At 38.4% G+C, this 23477-nt stretch overlaps 1 protein-coding gene across 1 annotated transcript in view; it reads right to left on the bottom strand.

The window, feature by feature from the left end:
• HDAC9 (histone deacetylase 9) overlaps positions 1-23477 on the bottom strand; it is an 804896-nt gene that overhangs the window by 25462 nt on the left and 755957 nt on the right. The window contains exon 25 of the mRNA XM_029233513.1: positions 884-1031. Coding sequence (XP_029089346.1) covers positions 884-1031 — 148 coding nt within the window. The remainder of the gene's footprint in view (positions 1-883; positions 1032-23477) is intronic.

The raw sequence follows: 23477 nt of genomic DNA on the forward strand, positions 1-23477 counted from the left end.
ATGTTATTGACGGAGGGAGTTCGATTTCATTCTCAGAAGCAATTTAAAAGTGCAAGCTGGCAGAGCTTTAGCGCAAGCTCACCTATTCATTTTTAAATTGAAGAAATGTGACTTTGAAGTCATCCACAGAGAGCACCAATGTCACTGTCTGTACACTTGGGGTGGTTTTGGTCATAGTAAAAAGAAATCCTGAATGTAGCACTGTTTGTTGAACAGCAAAATGTACCAACTGACAAACATTTCTTAAAAGGAGAAGAAGCAAACTCAATCTTTGTTTTTTTTTTCTTTTCCTGAAAGCTATTCATATGAAGACTAATTAAAATCAACTCCTTCTTATCATAAAGTAAGATAAAATCAGAGCCACATCCACACATTCCTTTATACACACTCCCATCTTCTTGGAAGGTGACTTTCATCTTTATCGAGTAGTTGTACCTCACGGACAGTCATATAAGGCTACCCAACTGACAAGCCGTACCTCCAGCTTCTGCTCTCCTTTTTCCCCTTTGTTATATCAGTAACTTCGAAATGATGAGAGAAAGAAAAAGAACATCTTGAAAAATAGAGATAACTAAGGAAAGAAGTTAAGCCCACAAGAAGCTTTCTCCATAATGATCTGTACTAAATTATCCAACAAGGACCATCTATCTCATCACTCTATTTCTCTGTGAACTGTAACAACATGCTCCACCTCTGTGTTTCTCATGAAGAATGAAACACATGAATTCCTGACAGCCGACAGCATGTGCTGTGGCATCTGTGGCTTCGCAGAAGTGGAAGTGGAGGAGACCAGAGAAGGAGAGCCTAGAGAGAGGCTCACAAACGCTAATGATGAGCCTGGATGTTACTGACCCTGATGATTCCCCCCATGTTGCATTCATACCTGTTGTCTTCTCGAGCAAAGGGCTGTTCCACATCCACCGTCAGGGAGGCCAGGGCAGAAACGGTCTCCGTCTCCTCTTGCAACTGCGCCCCAGCCAGAGCGCAGCCCCTCGGTACACTCACCGTCCTTACCGACTTCCAGTACTTGCCTAAAAAACACAAAGACCCATGCATCATATGTTACAGGAATTTTAGTTCAACAGTGTTAATCAGAAACTTGTATAGATCTAACTCAGAGTAATTGTTAGGTTAAAATTCACAATGTTATACACAGTTGTAATTTAACTTCTTAACTGTTATGATTAAGTGTTTTTCTCAATCTGGAATGCCAAGTTGTGAAGTGCTCATATTGCCAAGCCTGAGTCTCTCCCTTGCTCAGAAGTGAGGAATAATCCACAGTCTAATGAACCCACTCTCAGACTGACAGGGGTCTCTGCAACCAGGTAAGCAAACTCTGGGCATCATGCCCTCTGGGTAATCCTCAAGAGACTGGGAGGTAGAAGTCTTATGGAGAAACTGAATGAACCAGTAATGTTAAAAATTGCTACTTGAGCCATTAACTTTTTTTTTTTTTTAATGAGGTTGGAATATTAAAGGAAAAGAAAAGCCCAGAAATGCCAGCATGAATCGAATGGCAACTTTGCCAGAACAATCAGGTTTGTTAGTCCTGGATGTTCTTTCTTTCTCAACCCCAGGGTGTGTACTAGAACAATAATTGATTTAAAACCTTAATATATGCATTGGCTGATGTTGGAGCCCTTCCATAAGTTATACAGATCCAATTATACGGATGTTTCTTTTTTTGAGGCAGGGAAGGAGAATGAGAGGAAAATAGGAGGTAATTTCATGAGAACATGCCAGTGGGATAAATAAGAAAGAGCAGAGTCAACAGCCTTTTTGCAGCCCCTAAGCTATTTTTTTGTGAAGCGTTGAATAGCCCCGTATCAAAGCAGGAGAGTCTCCCTAGGTGCTGACATGACTCACCAGGTAAGCAGTATCTCGGCAGCCTGACCAGTTAAGAGGGAAGCTGGCATGCAAAGTAGCTTACTTCCACCCACCCCAAAATTAAAATAAAGTTATGCTAGAGTAGAAAAGACAACTGGGCGAATACTGGATTGGGGAGTAAGATAACCCAGTTCTAGACCCAGCTCTGCCACTAACCACCCTATGCTGGCAGGGCTCTTTGGCACTTTATTTTTGCTTCTCAAAAACAGTGGGATGGCCTCAAATTCCTTCCAGCTATAAGTAACATTTCGTGATTGGCCTCTCCTTATCTTACTGCTTCACAAAGGAATGGATGTCATGTCATGTTAGGGGAGGAGACCCAGTCTCCCATCCACTCCCCATGTCGACAGAACCTTCTGGCATAGCTGTCTACTACTACTACTTTACTTGCTGTGATCACCTAGTCTGGCCAAAGTCAGAATCATAAAGCTTTTAATTTGGACCAAATGATACCAGTTCTAACTGAATGAACCCACAAAGTAACATTTTTTTGAAAGCCAAGGCTGTGCCAGATGTTGAGGACACAAAGATGCTTCCCTGACACCAAGAAATTCATGGTCTAGTTGAGAAAGCCCTTTTAGTTAACAAACAATGACAATTCTGTATGGAGAAGGCCCATGTGATCCTAAGAGGAAATAAGAAGAGCATATACTTTTGATGCCAAGAAGGCAAGAGAACACTTGCCAGAAAAAATAACACCTGACCAAGTATTTGAAAGACCATCAGAAGTTAGTCAAGCTGAAACAGAGGAAGATGGTGGTGATGAGGTATCCCTAGAAGAGGAAATAATGCACACAAATGTGCAGATACTCAAGTCTCTGTTGTTCACTGGGGTACAAAGTCCACTGCTAGGCACAAGTGGAATGTAAGCAGTATGGAATGTAATGCAAGAGACTGCTATGGTGTAGGCATGGGCTAATTAACACACAATCTTGAATAGCATGCCAGTGATCTTGGCTTTCAACCTGTGGGTGATGAGGGGCCATTTTAAACAGAAGAGGCAGAGAATCAGGTTTAAATTTTTCAAAGATCCTTCTGGAGAGATTATGGATGATGGATTAGTAGGTGGTGAGAGTGGTGGCAGGAAAACCAATTTCACCTCCTGGCAGGAAATGATGATGTCTAAACCAAAAGTAAGTGACAGAATAGAAATGAAGAGATGGACTAAAGAGAGGTTTAGGAGGTGAGCAATGGAAATGCGTCTTGTCTTATTCTTTAATAGCCTCCTACCTCTCTCAGCTTTGAAAGATAACTCTGAATTGACAGTTCCATTCCAAGACCCTAATTTCTCTATATCACAATGTCATTATCATCTTACCCAAGTTGGAAATGTCATATTCTATCTGTAAGTGCCTTCAGATGTAATGAGTTTCACAAAGTATTATTATTAATTGTTATTTTAGCACGTGATATTCACAGAGCAGGTGATTCTAGAAGTCATCATTTCCTTTTTTTCTAGAGTGACTAATATCAGGCCTCTGACAAATAAACAACAGGTGGTTTTGTGGGTTAAATTATGTTACAAATTACAGGAAAGAGAAACTTGTGTTACTGAGCTTCCAATATGTGCCAAGGACTGTGCTAGGTGTTTTCACATTTATAATTTTATTTACTCCTCATGACATTTATAATTTTATTTACTCCTCATGACAACTGTGTAGGCAGTGTTAGGTAATTTTTCTCTAAGGTCACATGGCTAAAAAGCAGAGGAGCTGAAATCCTCACCCAGGACTGCTTGACTCCGAAAATGTTTCTTCCTCTGTAATCGGCTGTCCTCCTTTATTTAGTCCTTCTCTACCACCCTCCCACTACCCCTAAAAATACAAAAATAGACTCAATATAGAAAATCTCAACTTAAAAGAATTATGCACATGGCAAAACAATTATTTATATATATATATATATATATATATATATATATATATATATATATATTCTTCCCTTTACCAAAGAAATCGTCTTTGGTAACAACAAATTACCCTTGCTCCTTAGATATGTGACTCAGCTGATCTACCTTTTACTGACTTTATGGCATGGGTTTATTGCACCTAGTGAGACAACCATGTTGAGACTAGTTCTTTCTACTCTTCACTTCTCATTACCTTCATTTCTCATAGTCTATTGCAAGTACCTCGTTGCTTCACTGATGAAGCTATCATGAAACTGGAGACAAGTGCTCATTGAAGAGTATCCCTTTTTAAAGTGATGTGTTTCTCACCACCTAGCTGAAGGCACCATTAGGCACAGAGCTCTTTGAACCTGTGGAGCCTACCCCAAGTTTCTGAAGCCTGTAGGGTTGTCCATCACAGACTTGTATTGCTAGAGGTCCTATAGTCCACATGGATCGCTTTCTTTAAGCCAGGTATCTAACTGAGAAGAGAATCAGAGGCCCGTTTCATGCAATTACAGCCAGGAGTTGCCCAGAGTCACCAGAATATCTTTTGACCAAGCTACCCGTGCAGAATTTTTCTCTGAGTATTTCAGGCTCTAAAGGGAGCCCTGGGAGTCGAGATTTATAAATCGGGACCCCATACTAGACCCAGAGAAATCATTTGGATCACTGGAGCACAGTGTCCACATTTATAAAATGATAGTGGTGGGATTGATGATAAGGAAAGGTCTCTTCCTGCTCTGATTCTCAATGATTGTTATTCTTCTGATGTCATATATCACTGTTGGATATTAGAATAAATTTGTTATGGCAGAAAATCTTAGTTTTCTGTGAGCCTATGAACACTTGACGAGGTCAGTGGACGACTTACTTTTAGATAATATGGCACATCTAGAATAACCAAGAGCTTCAATTTTCAAGAATTGTACTTCTTCCTCAAGAAACATCTTTACTCCTCAAACACAATCAGGACAGAAGGACAATCATTAATAAGAATCATTCAGCAGAATGACTGACAATGATTCTTCAAAGTTTAGCCTTTATACCTGTGAGTAGTGAGACGGATTTTAAATAGCTGAGACCTTTTCAATAAAATTTAATGTGTATAAAATATCCTAAGATTAAATGTTAGAAGTTGGTTTTTATCCAAATGTATGAGGTTCTTCACTCAGAAATAACCCAAAACTTTAAATTCAGCATGGCTTTTAGCAAAGCCTATAAAAACAAGGGAAATATTCTACATTAATGCATTTATAGGCCACTATCTCTATTTGTAAAGAAGAATAATTAAAATGGAAGTAGGTATAGCAAGACTGTGCAATATGCAGCCAATTCAAACCCTACAGTTTATGGGTTATATTTTCATGTGATGGGTATTTTTTTTTCCCCCTACCGAAACATATGTGCAAGAAAAATCCTATCTGTTGGCATGAGAATAATAGCCCCATTAGCAAGTTAGACAAATGAAGTAAGGTGTACTGCCAGAGTTTTCAGGAGCTGCTATTCATAAAGTAGAATACTAGTAACCAGCCACCACTGTGTTGCTCTCCTAAGGCAATAAAACTGGCAGAAGTGAGGAGTTTTCCATTAAACCTGGACACACACACTCCCTCTTTGATCATATCCTCTATCTTTATTCATTTTTCCCATTGCATAAATCTTCCCACTTCTCAGCACTTCTGGGGGGGAATTATTTGGCTTTCATTGTTCTGCATTTGTATTTTGTCTGTAGAGGTGAAGCAAAGAATGAATCTAAAAAGTAAAAACTAGATAACAGAATGCAGACAGTCAAGAGTTAGAAGTGGGGGACACAGATGGAGTGGCGCTGGGTCAGATAGGAGCCATGAAAGGACATGTTGCAGGTACTGTGTAATCAGACTTCAGCATAAACCAGGTTTTTCTTGATAATGATCAATTTGGAAAAAGAGGTACTTGTTGACACATGAAGGTCTGTGTTAGCAATAACCTATCCACCAAACGTTTTCCCAACCAAAGCCCTTTGAGACTCTGAAAACCTCCTGACCCCCTTCCATCATCACTGGGAGCCTTGGAGTCACTTCTCAAATTTGTTCTTGCCGCTTGAATGATGTCCTCTTTTGTCATTACGTACCATGTTCCCATAGGAAAAGAAGCTGGCGCTGACCGAAACTTCTTCCTATCCCTTCAACCTTAGAGATTATTAACACCTGTGGGACGTACAAGGTGCCTATGTTCATGGATTCTCCAGAGCTCAGAGCTTGTTAGCTCTTTTTAAAGAGAAATTCTTTTCTGCATTTTTCCTGTCTATTCTCATGCAATCTATCACCCACATTGCTATGACAGTCCTTCTAAAACACAAGTCTGGTAATTTTGCTCCCATTTCAGAATACTAAATCCTCAGAGAAGAGTAAATGCTCCCACTGGCAGCCCAGGAGTTTCACAATGTGGTCTCTTTCAGGTTCATTAAGATATATTTCTGGAGCTTCCCTGGTGGCGCACTGGTTAAGAATCCGCCTGCCCATGCAGGGGACACGGATTCGAGCCCTGGTCCCGGAAGATGCCACATGCCGTGGAGCAACTAAGCCCGTGTGCCACAACTACTGAGCCTGCGCTCTAGAGCCTGGGAGCCACAACTACTGAGCCTGCGAGCCACAACTACTGATGCCCACGCGCCTAGAGCCTGTGCTCTGCAACAAGACAAGACACCACAATGAGAAGCCCGTGCACCGCAACAAAGAGTAGCCCCTGCTCGCTGCAAATAGAGAAAGCCCGTGTGCAGCAATGAAGACCCAACGCAGCTAAAACTAAATAAATAACTAAACAAATAAATATATTTTAAAAAAGGATGTATTTCTTAGCTAAATGGAGAACTTTCTTGGGATCCTAAGCACTGTATATATGCAAAAATAAAGATATATTGGAAACTGGTGTATAAATAGAGTGATAAGGTAATTTTTCATTCATGTTGGGGCAATTTTGAGGCGAAAATGGGGCTAAAAATAAAAATTATATGTTACGGAACTATTTACTTATTGACAAATTATACCAGTGGGCCTATAAAATAGTACTATTCAAAAACTGTCACAACTAATTATTAGTTATTAATTCTAAAATATAGAAATAGCACAATTCATGTATGCCAAAGCATAGTAACCAACTTTCAAAATATTATCTAAACATTAGAAAATGACAAACAGTATTATGATTTTTGGTAAACGTTCACATGTTAATCAGTTTTGTGGTCATATATCTCACTGACAGAGTTATCACTGGTATTTTTCTGTTTCAACGTGGTCTGAATATTTTAGACTGTTTCATAAAATTGCCTGAAATCTTCAAAGCAGAATTTTAGAGTTAATAAATTTTAAATTGTGGCATCTTTAATTTACTCTCCTTGAGAGACTATAATATTTTTGGTTGACAAACACTGTCTCTACCAGTGCAGTGCGATCTGGTAAGCTCAGAGCAATATCCGCTAAATGTGAAATATTTTCACTTCCAATTTTCAAAATATTGAAATGAGTATTTCATACCAAATATTTTCATGACTACTGTCTTGTTCCTCCTTTCAGAATACCTTTGGCAAATATTTTATGTAAGCTGAACTTATCAAAAAAGTTTTCTCCGTTTATAACTTCAAATTTTATCTACCAAATTTAGATGCTGCAAAATCATATGACTTCTTAAATTTCATTACATTCCAGAACAGAATATGTTTATCCAACTAAGAATAGTTTTTTGGTTTTGTTTTTTTTTTTGCGGTACGCTGGCCTCTCTCTGCTGTAGCCTCTCCCACTGCGGAGCACAGGCTCCGGACGCGCAGGCTCAGCGGCCATGGCTCACGGGCCCAGCCGCTCCGCGGCATGTGGGATCTTCCCAGACCGGGGCACGAACCCGTGTCCCCTGCGTCGGCAGGCGGACTCTCAACCACTGCGCCACCAGGGGAGCCCTAAGAATAGTTTTATCAATGATTCTATCAACAAATATATATCTTTGAAAGCCTAGTTACAGATTTTCAAAATCAAATCTTGTACATGGTTTGAGTTCTTATCCTTCAGTTTGTTCATTTATTCCTTTGCTTTTATAGGGATCAATTTAAATGTTTTCCTTTTTGCAAATACTATTTCCTGTAATTGCAGTCCTTTAAAAGTTCCAAAGGTTATATTTTTGCTTCATTTCATGACTATTTTTTTATCAGCTTCATTGAGGTATAGTGTATACAGTCAATAAAATTTACCAACTTTAAGGGCTGGTTATGATAACCACTACAACAATCAAAATATGTAATACTTTCTTCAACCCAAAAAGTTACTTTTGGCCCTTTGGAATTAATTTCTTACCCTCCTTCTTAGCCCCTGACAACCACTAAAATTCTGCCACAGTACAACTTTTGCTTTTTCTAGAATTTCATAGAAATGTAACCATATACTATGTAGTCTTTTTTTTTTTTCCTTTTTTTTTCGGTACGCGGGCCTCTCACTGTTGTGGCCTCTCCCGTTGCGGAGCACAGGCGCCGGACGCGCAGGCTCAGCGGCCATGGCTCACGGGCCCAGCCGCTCCGCGGCATGTGGGATCTTCCCGGACCGGGGCACGAACCCGTGTCCCCTGCATCGGCAGGCGGACTCTCAACCGCTGCGCCACCAGGGAAGCCCCTATGTAGTCTTTAATATCTTTCACTTAACATAATACTTTTGAGATTCAAAAGATTTCTTTATTGGAATTCCCTGGTGGTCCCGTGGTTAGGACTCCACACTTCCACTGCAGGGGGCACAGGTTCGATCCCTGGTCACGGAACCAAGATCCTGCGCTGTGCGGCCAAAACAAAAAATGTCTTATCATTTTTTTTATCTTATCATCTCTATTTTTGTTTCTTTGAATGTAATATGCTTTTTCTTTTGTCTGGTTTCTTTGATGTTTCTCAGTGTGAGTTTATTCATATTTATTTTGCTGGTGAATCACTGGATTTCTTGGATCTGGGGATCTGTAGTTTTCAGCAAATTTATGAAACATTTTCCCATTATTTCTTCAAATATTCCCCCCTTTTGTAAGACTCCACTTATAGGTATGTTGAACTGACTGATGTTGCCCAATATATAACTGATATACTTTTTAAAAGTATTTTTCCCTCTATTCTTCACTTTGGATAGTTTCTGTTCTTCAGCTTAACTGTTTTTGTTTTTGTTTTTTTTCTTTTGTCTTCTGTAGTTTATAATCTGCCATTAATCCTTTTAGGTTGCAGAATTTTTTAATACCAAATATTTTATTTCTATCTCTAAAACTTCCATTTACATGTTCTGTTTTTCATATTTTTCTGCAGTATGTTTGTACTTTCCTGTTTACATAGGAAGTAACATTCTCGTCTGTTAATTTCATCATACCTTGTACTACTGAGTTAGTTTCTGTTAACTGACTTGTCTTCTGGTGCTAGGTCATAGTTTCCTACTTCCTTGTATGCCTGGTAATTTTCTTTCGGATGCTTGACATTGTTAATTTGAACATTTTTGGTTGTTGAATTTTGCTGTGTTCTTTTAAAGCATTGGACTTTGGGCATGCAGTTAAATTGCTTGCAATCAGTATGAACTTTTTGAGGATGCTTGTATTCTTTGTTAGACTAACTCCAGAGCAGGCTTTAGTATAAAGTTAATTTAGCCCTATTACTAAGATGAAACCATTTTGATATCTCTACATGATGCCTTGTATATTACAAGGTCTTTCCACTCTGGCTAGTGGAAATGCAAACTACTCCCAGTTCTGTTTGAACTCCTTGAATTGTTTAACCTACTGTTTTCCACTGGTTAGTTCCCCAGCCTTGTGGAGTTTCACCTCATGTATGGAAAGGTAAGTAAGACAGTGGTTTAAGGAAACTCTTGTACAGATACCCAGAACTCTTTCTTTGTGCAGCAACATTATCGCAAGTATTCTGCCTCACAAATTCTAGTCACTTCAATCCCCCCAACCTCTGATCACTTCATTTTCTACTCAGAAAAACCACTACACTCTTTGAATTCTCTCTCCCTATGCTGCAGCCTGGAACTTGCCTCTTATCAGTAAGCTCCAGCAATTGTAGGAATCGTTTTGTTTCTCTTTCCTTGTTTGTTTCCTGCTAGGATCACAGGCCTTCAATGCCTGCTGTCCAGTGTCCAAAAACAGAGTTTCACACTCCTACATCGTTGGTGGGAATGTAAACTGGTGCAGCCACTATGGAAAACAGGATGAAGGTTCCTCAAAAAACTAGAGTTGCCATATGATCCAGCAATTCCACTCCTGGGCATACATCCCAACAAAGCTATAATTAAAAAAGAAACATGCACCCCTATGTTCATAGCAGCACTATTCACAATAGCCAAGACATGAAAACAACCTAAATGTCCATCAACAGATGAATGGATAAAGAAAATGTGGTACATATATATAATGGAATACTAATCAACCATAAAAAAGAATGAAATAATGCCATCTGCAGCAACATGGATGGACCTAGAGATTATTATACTAACTGAAGTTAAGTCAGAAAGAGAAAGACAAATCCCATATGATATCACTTATATGTGGAATCTAAAATATGACACAAATGAACTTATCTGTGAAACAGAAACAGACTCACAGATATAGAGAAGAGACTTATGGTTGCCAAGGGTGGTGGGGGGAGGAATAGATTGGGAATTTGGGATTAGCAGATGCAAACTAATATATATAGAATGGATAAGCTACAAGGTCCTACTGTATAGCGCAGGGAACTATATTCAATAGCCTGTGATAAACCACAATAGAAATGAATATGAAAAATAATGTCTATATGTGTATAACTGAATCACTTCGCTGTAGAGCAGAAATTAACACAACATTGTAAATCAACTATACATCAATAAAATAAATGTTAAAAAGTTTCATATGTGTGTTTTTCCTAGTTTACTTTTATTTCTGATCAACAGGCAATTCCTATAGTAGTTATTCCTTCATATGTGAGTTCAGAGGGCCATTTATTGAATATTTTGATTAGTGAATTCTAAATGATTAGAAAGATGTAATCAAAGTTCAGAAAACTGACAAAATAGTTCAGTATTACTGCAGAATAGTCATTTCAAACATTTCTGAAGTATGGTTGATAATGGGCAGCAAAGAGAGAAATTTTGTACTGCCATGCTGAACGTGTTTCTTTGTCATCAATATCATTTGTATTTTAAGAACTTTGTATTTCATTTAATTGTATTTTACCCTGTGTTTATAAAAAATTATTTTAAATTTTGAGAACAACACCATAAACTTTCATTGATAGAATATCAGGCTTATTGGGTTTTGTTTTTAGGGATTTAAAAATACATTTTTCTTAAACTTATAATTATATTTTATTATTTATAAAAAGTTAAGGAATTTGGTATTATGTAATCAATGCCAAATGCATTTCTGTTCTTTAAGATTAAGCTATGTTCCAGCAAAATTTAAATTTTCATATTAATATGAAATCAAAAGATTATATTGTCAGTGTTAGATTTTCACTGTAATTTATAACAGCATTCATAGTAATGCCCTAAGTTTTTTTTTTCACAGATTTATTTCCAAAAACTTTAATTCCATGAATTGAATGAAAACTATCAAACCATTATTTGAATTAACTGATTTTTCTGTTTGTAGCATCCTAAGGACACTGCATCTTTAACCAAGATATTCTTCTAGCGGAGTCAACAAATAGCAACTATTACCTCACTTTGGAGCTGGGGAAAAAAAAAAAAAACGCTTGAAATTGAAAACTCATTAAAAAATTAAAATAAAAACTAAATGCATAGTCATTTTATCTAAATAAAAACCCATGCTTCATAAGTAATACCTAAATGCACCTTCTGCAACTGCACTTGTTAAATTGTCCCCTGTGGCCTTAGTTTTTATTTTTGTTTTGTTTTTAATAATGACTACATTTTAAAGTAGATACTACTACTGATTCAACATCACTGTGTCTTCAGTGTTCTTGTCACTCCTCACTATATCCCCATGACAAAAGATCAATACTGATAAACATTTTGTGCAAAGTTACATGTTCATTATCAGCCTTCTTGGGAAACAACAACTGAGCACTAAACTCTGCTCCCTCTCTATTTCTTGAACACATTTTATCTATTCCTAACCTCTGATTCCCCATGTTCCTCCCAACCGCACCTTCTGACAGCTTGGTGACTTCATGCATGTCACAAGCTGTGGCTACAGCATACCTGTTTGGTGCATCAGGCGGCAGAAATGTTGAATATTTCTCCCTCCATCTCCCAGGCCAGAAATTTAGGTGTCCTTTACAATTGGTGTTTTGGTTGATGTCTGGTATTTTAATATCACATCCAGATACCACTTGTTTCAGATTTTTCCTTTTTCAGAAACCAAATTGGTCCCACACCCTTTTTTTTTAACATCTTTATTGGAGTATAATTGCTTTACAATGGTGCGTTAGTTTCTGCTTTATAACAAAGTGAATCAGTTATACATATATATATGTTCCCATATCTCTTCCCTCTTGTGTCTCCCTCCCTCCCACCCTCCCTATCCCACCCCTCTAGGTGGTCACAAAGCACCGAGCTGATCTCCCTGTGCTATGTGGCTGCTTCCCACTAGCTAGCTATATTACGTTTGGTAGTGTATATATGTCCATGCCACTCTCTCACTTTGTCACAGCTTACCCTTTCCCCTCCCCGTATCCTCAAGTCCACATATATACGGAATCCAAGAAAAAACAAACCAAAAAAAGGTCATGAAGAACCTAGGGTTAAGACGGGAATAAAGACACAGACCCACACCCTTTTTTTTTGTAAATAAAGTTTCATTGAAAACAGCCAAGTGGCTATGGCCACTTCCTTGCTACAATGGAAGAGTTAGGCAGTTGAAACACAGCCTCATATAATTACTGTCTAGTACTGTACAGAAAAAAATTTGCTGACCTCTGGTTCAAAGCAAGGAGGTAGGGAGACGAATATGCCTTATTTTGTAAAAGATCACTCTGGCAGCACGTTAGAGAAACAAAAATGGAGAAACCAAAATTGGATGTTGGAGACCACTTTGTAGGATATAGAAATGGTACAGTAGAAAGATGATGGAAGCCTGATTTGGGACAGTGGCCGTGGGAACAGAAATAATTGGTTGGATAAATGAAATGTTTAAGGAGTACAACAAACAGGATGGGGTAATGGATTGGACGTAGACAGAAATGGAAAGAACAACAAGGAGGATAACTCCTAGATTCCTCTCCAGCAAAACTGGAAGGATAGTGGTGCCATTTACTTGGACCAATAAACGTGGAAGAGGTTGAGGTTTGGGGCAAAAATAATGACTGGCTTTGGGCATGTTGACTAGACGTGCCTTTGCAACATCTAGGGGAAGATGCTGAGCTAGAAGTTTAGGAAACATCTGGAACTCAGGTCTGCAGTCTGAGCTGAAGATAGAAATTTTGGAGTTATTCACGTAGAGGTGACTATGAAGCTGTGGTCTGGGATGAAAACAACGATAAGTAAAATGATAAGAAATATTTATTAATTGCCTATGAAAATGGGCTCTATATGTAATTTCATAACAATTCAAAACCACCTTGTATGATAATCTCATTTTCTTTATTTTATAGTTGAGAAAACTGAAGTAAAGAGGGTTGAAACAACTTATCCATATTATATACTTAAGAAAAGAATATGTAGGGTGAAAAGCATTTAGGTAGAGGATGATGGGCCCACTAAGCAGAGATGCTGCATTTAATGCTGCAGCTAGAAGAGTCAAGAAGGGTTCTAACTTCATTTGTTTGGTTGGCTAAAACATGGACCGAAAGGTGGCCCACAGGAAGTGATTTAGAAACATCAGACCTACCTTGGTTTAATGAAGAGGAAGGGATTCAAAGACTCTGGGAGATTGGAATGTTAGACTGTATTTGTCTGAAGCCAAGTCAAAAGGACATAGGAGCCATCCTGAAAGAGCTCTGAATAATCAGAGCTTGAACAATTTCAACAGCAAAATAAATAATGATAGTATTGGATTATAACCTATAGAATAAATATACATGAGTCCATACTGATATAAATATTATAATGCATAAGTTAGTAAATGGAAGAGAAAGGACAGTTCCTCATTGCAGATAACTTCCAAGTAAGAAATGTAGACAGAGTAAAGAAAATAGAAAGTCGGCATTGGAACACCAGAGTAATAATTTTTGCAGGCAAGATCTACTGATGGCTGCTAAAGTTAATGGGCAAAAATTTGAGGAGAAACAGTATATTTGCATAATCTCAAAGTATCTTCCCAACATATTTATTAATTCCAAAGGGAAATATTCTAACTTTATACTGAAGATCGCCTTAATCAAGTGATCCAGGCTAGGGCTAACCTTACCAATAATAAAACATAGACATTATGTGCTGCAGATCTGATGCACTAAGAACGATACTGAATCACTGCTGTGGTAATCCTGCCAAAAATGCATATCCTCAATCTAATTATGAGGAAACATTAGAGAAACCCAAGCTGAGAGACATTTTTCAAAATAACTGACCAGTACTCTTCAAAAGTGTCAAGGTCATAAAAGGCACAGAAAGACTGAAGAACTGTTGTAGTTGAGAGGAGACTGAGACATGACAACTAAATGCAATGTGTTGACTATAGACTGAATTCTGGAAAAGAATAAGGAAATTAGTGAAAAAACTGGTAGAATCCAATGAAAGTCTATAGTTAACAGTACTGTATGACTATTAATTTCTTAGTTCCTGTAACTGTGATATGGTTTTGCAAGATGTCAACTTAAGGGAAGCCAGGGGAAGGTTATATGAGAATTCTATAGTGTATTATATTTGCAAGTTTTCTCTATACTTAAAATTATTTCAAAATAAAGTTTAATAAAATCACTTTTTAAATCTGGCAGTAGAAATGCCACTGGTGACCACAGTGAGATTGAAACCAGAATAGAGTGGTTCCAATAGGGATTTCTAGCTGTGAAAATGAAGATAACTAGATAGAAACCTTTTTCAAGAATTTGTTCCTGGAGGGTTTGAGAGAAATAGGATGGTAAACTGGGGAAAGAGTGAGGCTGTTGGAGTTTGTTTTTTAAGATGAGAGATTTTAGGTTGTTTAATTGTTGATGAGAATGAACAATTCAAAGAAAGCAGTTTGGTAGCTGCAATTTACTCCAAGAAAAGTTTATTCCTGAGATTGCCAGCAAAGGTGAAACAGATGGAGGTTTGAGGAGAGTGAAATTTGAAAAAGTAGTTTGAGAGAGGCAGTGAAAATTGACCTGAGAAACACAGCAGGATTATAATGGGCCCACTTGAGTTTGGTGTTCATAAACTTACAGGAAATCAAATTGCTATGATTCATGACAATCTCAAGCGGACCTGTTTATTTACATCCAGTGTTAGAGAAAGTTCCTTGTAGACTATATTCAGGGTTGAGATTTCATTAGATTGGTAAAGTAAAAGGGCAAGATTTTTAAGGCATATTAAAGGTAGAAGGGCAAATGGATTTAAGAGTTAGTGTTTTTAAGCTGGACACAGAAGTGAAGAAAGGAAAGGGATAATGAATTAGAAAGAATGACAAATTAAAATAAATGAAATAAAATACAAAGTCTTAGGTGTGTGGGTCAACAATTCTATATGCGTCTGATGTATCCTTCTCTGGCAAGATATGCCTGCTAGTACTGGTTTAGAATTCATTTTTTTCGGGTCTGCTAAGACAGTAACAGATGGTCATCTGCTCTCCAGGTTCCTATTATTTCCTTTTGCATTCTTCATCCCTATGAGTGTATGTCTTAAAAACAAAACAAAGCAAAACGAAACAATAAAAAAAGATCCTCTTAATTTTTAGTGGAGTTTTATGGAGGAGTGAAAGTAAATGAATATTTTAAATCTATTATCATTACTTGAAATTATGCCCCTCCACCATTTTAACCCCACAAATAAAGTTTATTATTCTCTGTTTCTCTTTTCTGCTGACTTTCCCTAGTGGCTTGTGTCCTCGTGCATTTTACTTTATTCGTTTATTTAAATATGTTATGTATTTATTTACTTGAGCTCGTATTTTGTTGAATTTGATCTCTGCATATACTGAGGGTCTAAATTAGGGATACTTCCTCCAGAAAGGAATTGTATTTACTTCCTCCAGAATTGAGGAGGAAGACAAAACCTCTTCAGTATCTATCAAATTCATATCCCTAACTTTGATGCAGACTTCAGGCTTTTTTGTGCAGTTATAGCACTGATGTCATCATTTGCCCCAGGGATACTCTCCCATTTTGTGTTACTTATTGATTACTGCTCGCTCCCTATTAAATTTCAGTTTATGTTTTCTTTTTCCCTCATATTCCCTTATGTTCTAGGAAGCCCACTAATGGATTAAAATAGTCTGTTTTAACGTATGCAGAAGCTATTTAGGAGAGGTCTATTCTAGTGTCTATCCTGGGATACTTGGGAACAGGAAGTCTGGTGGAACTCTGTTCTTATCTGTGAAATGAAGTGGGAACAGGAAGGTCATGTGCTTTAACAGAAGGAAAGTGGGCTTTGAAAGCATAGCCAGACCAGGGTTCAAATGCTGGTTTTAGTGCTATTGGTTGACAGACTTCCAATGAGTGATCTAAACTTGTTAAGCCTCAATTTATTCATGAACAAGATGAGGAAACTAATTATGCATTGCAGAATTGTGTGAGGACTAGAGATTATATATACATATATACTTTATTTATACATACGCATATATATAATCTATGTTTGTGCATGTGTGTGTATAATGTATATATAAATACCTAACAAATGATCTTCCCCAAACTTGACCTTCGAGCACACCATAATGGTATTGCATGTGTGAAGTGCATCTGGGTGCTAACAGCTGAGTATAATCAGAAAGCATTTCTGTCCTTGAAGAGTTTTCAGTCCTAGAAAGATGCATAGTTTTATTTAGACTCTTGGTGTGATTAGTTCTGCCTTAGTAGAAACATGAGTGAAAGAAAACTCATAATTACAGATGTAGTTGGAATTAAAAAAAAATTCCAGACAAGTTAAGTCTCTAAGCAGATGGCAGGTTTTCCTTTTAATTCTGGTATATTCTAGTATTAGTGCTCCACCAAACAATAATCAGAGTCTTAACATTTCGAGAGAATGGTTAATTAGAAGTTCAAAATCAACTTTCAAAAAGCCATGTGTACAAGGTTGACCTGGCTCTGATACAAGCAAGGGTTGGCGGGGTTAATAGTGGGAAAATGTCTAACGCTGCTTTTCTTCAATGAAGGTCGGCCTGGCCCAGGGCTGCAACGTCAAGGCCTCTGTCTAAAGCCAAAAAAGCTATGACAAATAGCAGCTCACACCTGACAACAGTCAGGGTTTTAAACTCAGCAGGGCAGGGATTTGAAATTCTGCCAATCCTTGCATTTTTTTGTGATTAGATGTATTTTGAAAGTTTACAAGGGACTCCAGAGTGGATTCATAGCTCCATGGCTCCCTGCAACTTGGCACTGCCCTTCTAAAACTGACTGTGGCTAAACCTCAATTAACCAGAATGTCCAAAACTCCAAATCTTCAGTTTAACTGATTTCCCCCCTAAACCTGTCACTTTTGGATGAAATAGAAAAAAGTGCATACAAAAAATTGCAAAAGGAATTAATTTCTTTGTGAGCTAGAATAACATAATGGCAAACACCACAGACTCTGGAGCTAGAATGCCTGGTTTATGAGCTTGCTTTTGTCCATTTAGTAACTATATGTTCTTGCAAAGTATTTAACCTAGATGTGCCTCAGTTTACTTGATTGTAAAAGGGGAATGAAAATAGTACCTACCTCATAGGGTTGTTAAGTGCATTAAATGATTTAACTTACATTAATACGAGTGCTTAGAGCAGTGCCTGGCACACTGAAAACACTCAGTAATTGTTATTTTATTACTTGCTAACTAACAGCTTACAGGGTTTGCATTGTGTAAATAATTTCATCCAATATGCCTCCATAACTTTACTGTGGAGAAAACTGATATTTAAGATGGGTTCCCCAAATTTTAAGCCTTTCAATCAGCAGTTTCTTTTTCTTAAGTCTAATATTCATCTTTCCTTGCAAACCTTTTCTTCCTCTACTGTTCCCCATCACAGGAGGTGACATCAGTACCTACTCTGTTGTCCAAGCCTGAAACTTAGAAACCATTAATCCTCTCCATGCCTATTAATTACATACCAAGCCAGCTCTACTTCTGAATTAAACTGTTCACATTTGACAGTAAGTTCTGCTAAATCTCCTGTCCTTACTGCAGGCATAGTGATCTTCTGAAATGCAGGTTTGATCATGTTCCTTCCCTGCTTGAAATAAATCATTAAATCCTTATGAGTTAAAAGCCCATTTTCAACATCATGCATATCTCTTGTTCTTCTCCCCTGGGTCTGAAGAGGATGAAGGTGGAGGAGAGAGGGAAAGACAGAGAGATAAGGAAAAAAGGTAGAAAATCAAAACAAGAAGGGACAAAAAGAGAGAAGAAAAACTGAGTGTGGGTTAGCATTTGGGTGTGGAGTCAAGAAGCTAGAGAGTTAGTGAAATGATTTATGCAGTGCTTGTTGCCATCTGGGGAAACAACCCTTTAATCTATGCGCATAGCCCCATGAGATCAAAATCTTGGACAGTTTCCTCACAACAAGAGATGTACACAAATTCCTTTCAGATTAGAAACAATCTGATTTTCTCCTGGATCGTCTGATGTAAATGCCCTTTCTCCTTGGGAAGGGGGTATGTAGAGGGTATTAAATTAATGGAAGGAGATGGCTGAGAATGATATTTCACATAAAAGAAGAAAATGACTGTCATCTTTAGAGCAAGGTTTATCTTACTTTAATAGCTTTTTTTCATTAATTACTATGCAGATCTCTTAATTACCAAGAGAACTGGACAGCACCTTCTCTGATTATCCACTCTAATACAACATCAACAGTGTCTGTATTTTATTTTTACCAGCAGTTATCTGCATTTGAAATAGAGTGGAAATGAAATCAACAAAATTAACATTCCTTTGTTTGTTTCCAACATCAGTTGTTACTTCTAAGGGTAGTTTCTGGAACAGAGGATATATAGTAATAATAAGAGAAGCAGATTAAGGAAGAGGGGGAGAAGGAAAAGAATAACAAAAAGAGGAAAAGGAAGTCATTCACTCAATAACACATATTAAAAACATAAGTTAAGCAGAATTCTGACAAGGAGTTGGTGTCAACTATACTTGCCTCAGATCTCCCAGAGAAAATTTGATTTCATTTTTTTTTCCCCTAGAATGGGTGAAAGGTGTGCTCTGCCCATTGTAGCTGCCTGAACCATGTGGATAACTGACTACCTCATAGTCAATTACATAGTTACATGGTGTATTCTCCTGCAGTGAGATAATCATATCCCTTTTCATATTGGTCTCAAAAGTTGGATAAATTCAGAAGACCATAAATGCAATTCTCATTGCCCTAAATAATAATGTGTGTCCTGTGTGTGGGTGAGTTTTAAAAAATACAGATAAATTTAGCCATAGTGACAAATTTTATATGCAGGAGGCATGGATGTTGTTCCTCCACTGATATACAACAAGTTTGACAAAAACATATGGTGACATTGCAATTACTGTCTCTTCCTCATTCTGGCCTATGTCACCAGTTTTCTGTGGTTGGCATAATAAGGAATTCTAAGAAGACCTCAATCTACTAAACAAGGGGAGAATTCCTAGTGTGGGAAAAAGATGAAAGTGGGGGTAAAGGGAAAAACTGCCTACTGTTCTTTTATGACTCCGCTTCTGATCTGCCATCTTGTTGCCACAGTGGCACCACCTTAGAAAATCGGTGTGGTGATATGTCATGTCATTCCTCTGGAAATTTCTTAGGAAAGTTAAGTGGCTAGCTCATCGTCACATGGCTGGTGAGGATTACACTGAAATTCATATCATTTTAAAACCCTCCACACTAGTGTTTTTCAGCTTATCAGCTGCAAGCCACTGGAGGGTTGCAGCAAAATTTTAAAAGAATCGTCAAATCCTTGTGTACACATATATTTTCTTGATCCACAATTCAAAAGATACTATGATTATCGTTATTATCATGCAGGAGGTCTACAAAATTGGTTGACACTTAAAAGGAGTACTCTTCTTACTAAAAAATTTAAATAAATAAAAGGAAACCATGACTATATACTTGTGGTTTTCATATTTTGAGGTTTCATAGATCAATATCAACATCATTCATTATATGTTTTTCAAACTTAAAATTATAGTCTTTCAAACTAAATAAATTTAGTTTTGTGGAAAACTCACTTCATGGTTCTTCCCTTCAAAATCAGTGAAAATGTTATCACGGGCCAGGACTAGCGTGAAACATGACATTTGGGAATCTTGCTTCTCACCGTACCATGCAGAAAAAGGTAAGAGTTCAACGGACTGTGAGTTGTTAGGATGGGTTTCAGGAAAGCCTGTATACATAGCAGGGTCCTTTATCCTACTCTGGGCTGACTTTTACCTGGCATTGCTTGCTGGTGATTACAGCTGGCCAGTCAACTCTTAGAACTGCCATCTCCAAGCTTAGCGATGGAAATGGTAGCTCACAAGCAGTTCATGTTCTTTCTAACTTAGACATGATTCATCATTGTGGGTTGTGAAAGAGAGTGAAGAAATGGGCTCTCATATAGATTTTTCCTGCACTTCTTAATCTCTTGTTCTGTATGACCTAACCAAGAAGTATAACCTTAGTTGAAAAGTCAATCTAGGCTAAGGAAAAAAGAGTGTGGCAAATACTGACATACTGGCTGATTCATTCATTCAACAAACATTTGCAGAGCACCTACAACGTTCCAGAACTGTGCAGAGGACACAGCGATTAAAAGCAAAGAACATCAGCAAAAACAATCTCTGCCATGAAAGCACCCAGGAAATGCACCTAATCTAGAATAGGGATGAATGGGGATTCGCAGACGGCTTCCCACAAGAGAGAACATCCGAGCTAAGTCTTGAAAACTTAATAGGGATGAGGCAGAAGACTTTGTTAGCAGAGCGAACAGCATGTGCAAACATGAAGCTTCTTGTCCATCACCTCCCTTTTGTTATTTCAGAGATGGTTGATCTTTGTATACACCCACCATCTGAGGATGAAGCCAGCCCCTGACCTGTCAGGGGTGGGGGTCTTTACCTGTCAGGAGAAATAGGTGCCCTGCTGTTGCCTTGTAAGGCCTTTTCTTCTCAGCTAAATAAGTAATATAAACAAGAACAGGACAACAGGGATGATCCTGCTGCAAAATATTCACATACATGTGGCCAGGCAAAGGGCCAATGCTAATCACAGCCTCCAGCACCTGCATACCCTCAGCTGTGGGGCTCAGTTCTCAAAGAAATACACATAAGGCCTGTCAGCACCTTGCCGTCTGCCTTGGGACAAGGATATCTAGGAACCTGCCTGAATGTTTCCCACATGCTACAAGGCCTGTTTTTCAACATTTACATACTTTTCTGGTACAGTAGTCCCAAACCCTGGCACAAAAGAATCCTTCAGAACCTGGACTAGGGGGTGAGCTGAAATTCGAACACCTCCTTAAGTTGAAAGGAGGCACCTGGGTGACACTCAGAGACACGTGAAGAGAAGGTTCCTCTGTTAAACAAAGGCTACCTTCAAGGCAGGCTTCATAAACAGGCAACCTGTGCAGTTGCAAAGGACCCCATGTTCAGAAGGGCTCTCAGGCTTGGTTCAATGCTCGGCTGGCATCTTCTTGAAATTATTAATAATTTTTAACAGGGAAGCATTTACACATCTTCATTTTGCACTAGGATCCACAAAGTTTTAGTGAGTCCTGACTACCTTCCCTGCCAAAGGCAAAATGGGGAGCCTAATCAAGGGCCTGGAGTTCTACACGAGCATGTGAAATGGAAGTGTGTTATAAAACAGAGAAAAATAAAATTGAGAGTTCAATTTTATCGTTTCTAAGGAAATACAGCATTATTTGTTAAGTCAGGGACCCACAATTTTGATTTTCCAAGCCATTATGAAGTTTGTTACTCTGAAATACCACTTTCTTTTATTGCTTTGTAGACTTTATACAATCCCTTTCTGTTTCTTTAACCCGGAAGAGTAGCCCCAACTAAAAAGAGAATCGCCATATGACCCAGCAATCCCACTACTGGGCATATACCCTGAGAAAACCATAATTCAAAAAGAGTCATGTACCACCATGTTCATTGCAGCTCTATTTACAATAGCCAGGACATGGAAGCAACCTAAATATCCACTGACAGATGCATGGATAAAGAAGATGTGGCACATATACACAATGGAATATTACTCAGCCATAAAAAGGAACGAAATTGAGTTATTTGTAGTGAGGTGGATGGACCTAGAGTCTGTCATACAGCGTGAAGTAAGTCAGAAAGAGAAAAACAAATACCTTATGCTAACACATATATATGGAGTATATACAAAACAAAAAAAAATAGTTCTTAAGATGCTATGGGCAGGACAGGAATAAAGATGCAGACGTAGAGAATGGACCTGAGGACACAGGGATGGGGAAGGGTAAGCTGGGACGAAGTAAGAGAGTGGCACTGACATATATACACTACCAAATGTAAAACAGATAGCTAGTGGGAAGCAGCCACTTAGCAAACAGGGAGATCAGCTCCGTGTTTTGTGACCACCTAGAGGGGTGGGATAAGGAGGGTGGGAGGGAGGAGATATGGGGATATATGTATATGTATGGCTGATTCACTTTGTTATAAAGCAGAAACTAACATATCATTGTAGAGCAATTATACTCCAATAAAGATGTTTAAAAAAAAAGAAAGAGTAGCCCCAAAGACACACAATTCAGAGAAACACATAAAAATGTACCACACAGTGGTCAAAGCCACAGTACTGAAGCACTTTCTCTGTACAGATTTTCACCCTATGTCCCAACTGGTGAGAGATCACTGTAATCTTGTGTTTATCTTCCCTTCTACAACCTCAACCCACCATTCAGTTCCTTCTCAACCACAACTTGAGTTCTCCTTGTGGTGATGCTACTCTCAGTCTTTTTTGGTAAATATTTTTTTGCATCACCAGCACCTTGATTTTCATCAGGACTGGCTACATAATTAGCAAGGCTCAGTGCAAAATGAAATGTGGGCTCCCTGTCACAAAATACAATTAGTGAGAATTTTAAGGCAGCAAGAGTAACAGCATTAAACCATGTGTAGGGCCCTTCTAAGTGTGGGGCCTGTGTGACTACACTGGTTGAAAGCCCATGAAGCCAGCCCTGCTTCTCCCCGGCCAGAATTGGTCAAGTACCCACTCCTTAACTAATCACTGGTAAGTGGGTTGACAAGTTTAGCCTTGGACTAAGAACAGCTCCTTTGGAGCTGGGCATAAGTTCATCTTCCCCTGATCTGTACTGTATCTGGTGGCAAGGATTCATGTGTGAAACCAGGCTTCTTCTGAGTAGACATGAGGAACACATAGTTACTGAGTAGCCAACAACAGTACCCCTATACCATATACTGTATCCATGACTCAGAAGGAGGCATTCTTCTTCAGAAGCTCTCTTTGATGCAAGTTTTGGTTCCCTAGGGCCTTGAAGAGTTATTCGAATCAATCCTGCTCAAATCTTCCAACTCTCAATTCCCAGGTTTCCATGCACTTCAAACCTCGTCTCTGGTACCAACCCTGCCTGCAGGTACAAGTGGGGGTGAGAAGACACGGTTCCATCCTCTTGATAATTATCATATAATTAAGGAACCATGACCGAAAGACCATAAA

Source organism: Monodon monoceros, unplaced genomic scaffold (assembly GCF_005190385.1).
Source record: "Monodon monoceros isolate NGI ecotype Baffin Bay Population unplaced genomic scaffold, NGI_Narwhal_1 Super_Scaffold_2, whole genome shotgun sequence".
Taxonomy (NCBI): domain Eukaryota; kingdom Metazoa; phylum Chordata; class Mammalia; order Artiodactyla; family Monodontidae; genus Monodon; species Monodon monoceros.